Below are 6,022 nucleotides of genomic sequence, written 5' to 3'. Positions count from 1 at the left end.
AGTCATGAACTGCAATTTACACTGCTTTCAGATTGCTTGTTAATACTGTATGCTTAGCTAATAGACCAGATATTCATCTAAGGTAAATCTTAATCACTGCAAAAAAACACCCACCAGCTGCAATATTAGGTCATGATTTTGTGGGGAGTTGGGTTAAAACATACTGTCAAAATCTTGGACAGGATATTACGGAGTATGTAATTTTAGGAACCTTACCGGAGCAACAAAAATCAGCATCAAGGAACATTATGTGGACCAATATGTGTGTCTACTGAGGCAATTTGGGCGCAGTGCATCTTTGGCCGGGTGTGTGTGCATACCAATTCAAGCCACCATACAGGGATTCCATTTCGTTTTGGGTACAAAATTGATCTTTACCCTACAAACTGTAAGATGACTTCAGTAACAGGCAGCACTGATTTATTACAACCTCTAGTGCATTGTTTTCCAGACTTTGCCATCTGGTGCGGTGTTTTTCCCTCCGAAACTGAAACCGAAGCCACACTTAATTCCCTTTCTCTATTCATATTTGATCCAGATTAACTGAGTTTCACTTCGTTTCATATCATCGTAGAACTGCAGAGGGTCATCCAATCCAATCTCCTGCAACGCAGGAATCGGCTAAACCAACCTTAGCTGGGACCCAACCAATATATCTGCTTAATTTGCCTAATCAGTTTCCAGAGCAATGGGGAGGACTCCTGGCAACTGTGGGATAGTGCACTTAACTAGTCCCTGCTAGCATCCTCCTGTTCCATTTGCCATAGTCCTTACTGATTGGTGGATCCTAATTTGGGCCAATGGTGACATTTCTAGGGCAGCTCTCCCTGTGCTTATCAGATGCCGTGCAAGCTGTTGCTATGGCATCTTGGTACCTCCTAACTCCCACTTGATGATGCATGTATGTTGGTCTAGAGGAGGCAGATCACGGCAAGAGTATTGTTAGCCCAGAAATGGAAGCAAGAAGAAATCCCGACAAAAGAAGAATGGCAGACAAAATTAATGGACTATGCAGAATTAGACAAAATGACAGGAAGGAAGGATTCGAAACCTGTGGGACCAGAGATTCACAGAAGATTGGAAGAAATATATGAACTATTTGAAGAGCAACTGTAATCAACAAATTACGTTGGTAGGACTACAAGAAGTTTTGTAAGGAAAAATATATGAAACATTGCAAAGTACAGAAAGAATAGAGATATTAGTTATGAGATTTAAATGTAATAGTGGAAGTAAGAAATGTATATTAAGTGGATAGATTGGAAATTTTTCAGATGTGATTGATGGAAGTAAAAATAGGGTATAAGATATGAAAGTATGTTTAATTATTGTTGAAAATGATATGTTGAAAAATTAATAAAAATTAATATTAAAAAAAGAGGAGGCAGATCAGTACCAAATAGGTTCTCCTCACTCTCCCCACCCCTAACTACAATGCTTCTGACAGCCATAGAGTGCTGGCTGCCCAACATGGTAGTTTACTTTTACGGCACATCTCAGGCCCTCTTGCAGCATCTTAGTTTGGGAAACAGACATGGACTTATTTCAGAAGCTGGCACTCATCTGACCTCAGGAGACAATGGGGTGAAGTCAAACCACTGGAGAGATACAATGCTGTAGAGACCAATGTAGGAGAAACATGTTTTGTTGCAGCTAAGGCAGGTGAAGGCCTCTGGTTGTGCTGATACAGGTGTACCATGGCGTTTCTTCTGTCTGTGCTCCTCTTAGTCGTCTTTCCTCTGCGGTCACTGCTGCAGATGCACAACCTGGCTGCCTCCAGGCACTGCGGTCATTGATGTTGCTAGCCTTCACATCTCGTTTGCAGACATCTTTGTAGTGCAGAGTTGTTCTGCCAACAGGCCTTGTACCCGAAGCCAACTCCCTTCAGAGCACATCCTTGGAGATCTTGCCATCTTCCATTCTGGGGAGATGACCAAGGCAGCACAGGTGAAACAAGAATGTGAACATGCTGGGAATGTGGACTTGGGAAAGCACATCTTTGTCCCTGCTATTTGCACTGGAAATAAAAGTTCCTACTGGACCAAATGGAAGCTTTACCCCCAATGCAAACAGCATGTGCTTGAGGCCTGATGTTCTGGATCAGAACTCTAGTGCACAGCAAAGGGCCAAGGCCTCCTATTCTAGATCCCAGTGTACATCAGGCTATCAGGCCACCAATTTGCTTTTAAAATCTAGAAGAAAGACCCTCGTTTATTTCTTCTGGTGTGCAGAAGCTTGAGAAATCAGCATTTTCTGGCAAAGAATATCAGCATAAGAATGTACATACATCATGGCATGAAATGTAATCAGAATCAATTTATCTATACTATATCATTCCAACATTTCTGACATAAATTATCAGTGGGGAAAATAATCAGAGTCTTTCAGCAGCCAGTTTTCCAACATATTCTGACCTAATTATAAGAGAATGAGAGGAATGAGTTGGCTACAAGGGACACCATTTCTGGAATAAATATGCAGCACATAGACATATGTGGCCATCTTGCTGGAGAATAGCTCATGGCAGTCTTTAAGCAAGTTTTATATGGGAAAAGGTTTTCACTTGCAGGGGAGGTATTTTCCTATAGTAATGCAATATACAGGCACGAGGCATCTAAAACACTCAAGGTGAGCATGACTTCAGATAAACAAGACAGATGATTGTAGCATACTAGGCTGGGGAAAAAACAAAGATTGGATGGGTGATAAGTGGGAATTATTGTACAACAAATGCCTGGGTGTTAAGCCACAGAAAATACAGGTTGCTTACCTGCAACTGATGTTGCTCGAATGGTGCATTTGGGATTCATGCCAGCGTTGTGGAAAGTGCCAAAAACTCAGCAACAGCATTGCCTCTCTGCTAAGGCAGAGAAACCCTCTGAAAACTTAGTGTGCCCCACTGAGGACACAGAAGGCACAGGGATGGTTGCCTGGGGCACAAAATTGTTAGGGGGTGCAAAATTTCAACACCCAGTGCTGTCTCAATACAGCTGTGTGCTTCCATCACTGGGCTCTGCTGGGCTTCTCCATGTGAACCAAGAAGTGACCTCTCCGGACAACAAAATGACCCCTCTTTTCTTATCTCTGTGGCTGTGATCTCCTGGGTGAGGCGGATGCTGTTAGGCAGTTAAATGCACATGCATACTCTATCCCTTTCCCTCCCACCCACCCTCCTTGGCACAGCCTTGGGCACTGGCAACCCATGCTACACCACTGCCATCAGCGCAAGGATTTATGCACTTACAACAGAACTTCCTGTCCTCTCTTTCCCCCGTGCATGCAACATGTTCTCCCCAAATCTGTCCAGAACAGATTTAGGGTTGATGCAGCGGAGAGGTACATCTTGTGAGCTGTGAAATGGCCCTGAACTGTCTGACATACGTCTCCGAATCCAGCAAGAGAAACCTATACACTGAATTAGAAGAGTTGTTCCGTTTTAAGCGAAGTGTGAAACTTGTAGAATCATGTAGTCCAGCTCCCAGCAATGCAGAAATCACATCTAAGAGTCAAGCAGAAATGCTTCCATGGACAGAGCAATCTCACAACTGGAACTTGCAAGGATTGTGGTGTGTGTGTTTTTTATAGATCTCAGGGACCCCCAGATTAAACTTCATACCACAGTCGTGGGCTCTTAAAAATAATAAATACAACAGATGAAATTATTTATAAAAGTTTGCCACGTTTATTTGTATATAAAATAGAGTAGTGATAGACCCACAATAAATTATTAGTGTGTTTCTAATAGGTATTTAATAAGAATGCTGTGGGAAGAAAATCCCACTTTATATAAATCTTCAAAGGAAATGATTAAAAATAAAATAAAATCAACCAACACAGTTGGCTTCAGAAGGGTTACTTTGCAAGTAAAGCACACAATCAAAATCCAGGCAGAGAAATTCAGAAAGCAAGAAATAGTGGAATGAGCTCCTTGACTTATTCAGATATAACAGCTGGTGATGGAGTGTTTTGAAATGTGCATCGAACCATTCTAATACAATAACTACAAAGATCTACAGAAATGTCCCTTGGAGTTTCCATCTAACAATAAACCCCTACAAAGCTAATAACTTCTGGCATGCAATGTAATTAGCTACCCCCCCCCTGGTTCTGCCAAAGTGGTAATGTACAATATAATTTTTTCCCCTTTAAGATATGAGCCTGTAAACAATTCCCACGACAACATTAGGCAACTGGACAGAGGCCTAAAAGATTCATGTATATAATGCACACAGAGAGAAAAAGAAATAGTTCGTTAAGAGGTTTTCTTAACCTTCCTCTTGAGCCTCAGAGAACTGGCGCTTCTTTTGGAGATTCTTCTTGAAAGGTGGCTTATTCCGGGAGATCTCAGTTCGAGAGCCCCCATTTCTTCCCGCACAGGTGTGAACTCTGGCTGAGCCAAGCGAGGTGCTGGGTAGGGGGCCTGCGGGTGATGGTAGGATCCATGCACTAGATAAGGCTCCTGATCATCGTCATCGTAAAGGTCCTCGGAGTCATAGAGCTGGTAGGAGCTGTGCGGTAACGGCACGACAGGGATCTCTTGATCAGTTGGGTCCCCATAGCCACCTTAACTCGCCAAGAGGAGCCGCACAGTTAACGCAAGAAGAAAGCAAAATTGAAGCAATCGTTAGGAGCTTGGTTGAATACTGCTCTCTATAGAGCAACTTTTTTCCCTCAGCTTTGGGTCCCCAGGTGTGGCTGGACTACAACTCCCATCATCCTTGGACCACTGGTCCTGCTAGCTAGAGATGATGGGAGTTGTAGTCCAATATCATCGGGGGAGCGGGGAGCCCAAGGCTGAGAAAGGCTGCTCTCGGCTGCTTCTACTTACAAAGCAGTCGGCCTTGCAAGATTAAATCAGCACCAGTGAATGGGGGAAGATTTATGACTATCTTCCTGTTAGTTGGAAACAGACACCAGCAGTAACAGTGTGCTAATTGTATTAGATATGAGTTGTCTGTTACACAGCATGGTTAGGGGTGTGGGGGAACATGGAGCAGCTTAAGAACCAATAGACACAACCCAGCCATGATTAAGTGTGTTTAGCCCTCATTTATTTCAGTGGGGAAATGATCCTGATTCAGTGGAGAATCCTGCATATAGGATCTGACTGGCTTGCTGGAGGCCTGAATAGGAACACTCCAACCTGCAATATTTTGTTGGCATTCCCCCCTGTTTTGCTCTATCTCAAATAAGTGAAGCGCTCCCTTTCCAAAAGCTCTCCCAGGGCTTCGATACAATCCTGTTCTGGATAACAGCCTGTCCAGTGGTTGTTTGTGCCTAGCAATGCGCACCGTGGAGAAATGTGCCAAGTGTTTTAATTCTAGCAGAAAGCATAAGAAAACCAGAGCAGGCATCCTTTGTTAGTGGTGATAATAATAATAATAATAATCAGTGTTGCTGGTGGGAAAGCATCAAGGCTGTTCAGTAGTTGCCATTCTGACCTTCATCCATATGAGAAAGAAAAACCAAACTCTACCCGATTTCACCTTCCATATGGGTAGCCATTGTAAGGGAATGAGCCTTCGGAAATCGAAAACGAACCAAGATGGTGGGGGGAAGAGGGGGAGAGGGACAGGAGCAGGTGAACAACAGAGAAATACATACAGGTCAGTAAAACAAACAAAGGTCTCCAAGGCCAGTTCAACTACAGGTTAATCTTGTGACTTAAGCTGTAACCAAGACTGAGTCTCAAACTAATTAAGTACAACCTAAGGCTTTGCTTCATGCTTTGCAAACCAAAACAAGAAAGAATAAAGAACATTCACATGCAGTACATGAACTTGTGTCAAAGATCCTACACCTTCCTTCCATGGCCCCTTGGATACCAAACAGTGTTTTTCAAGGTCCTCGAGGAGTTTTGCCATATCAGTTTGCTTACCATGGGAACGTTGCACGTTGCAGAGAATTCTGAGGCTTGGTTGACAATTCACCCAACACACACACACGTTTGGCAGAAGATAATGCCAACAGTGGGTGTGGCCAAAGGCAAAAATGGGCGGAGCCAGTAACAGATAATGCTCTC

At 43.3% G+C, this 6,022-nt stretch overlaps 1 protein-coding gene across 6 annotated transcripts in view; it reads right to left on the bottom strand.

Moving 5' to 3' along the window:
• Positions 1–3,659: 3,659 nt before the first annotated feature.
• Positions 3,660–6,022, bottom strand: part of COL14A1 (collagen type XIV alpha 1 chain) — a 150,593-nt gene continuing 148,230 nt past the window's right edge. For 3 of the 6 annotated variants that reach the window (XM_083621797.1, XM_083621798.1, XM_083621802.1), the window contains one exon: positions 3,660–4,563. In XM_083621797.1, coding sequence (XP_083477923.1) covers positions 4,253–4,563 — 311 coding nt within the window. In that variant the 3' untranslated portion in view covers positions 3,660–4,252. Of the gene's footprint in view, positions 5,521–6,022 lie in introns of all 6 variants that reach the window. The other 3 variants (XM_083621799.1, XM_083621801.1, XM_083621800.1) reach the window with 2 other exon arrangements.

This window comes from Podarcis filfolensis, assembly GCF_964270895.1.
Source record: "Podarcis filfolensis genome assembly, chromosome: 7".
Taxonomy (NCBI): Eukaryota; Metazoa; Chordata; class Lepidosauria; order Squamata; family Lacertidae; genus Podarcis; species Podarcis filfolensis.
The sequence above is the reverse complement of the archived record's forward strand: the minus strand, read 5'-3'. Positions and strand labels throughout refer to the sequence as shown.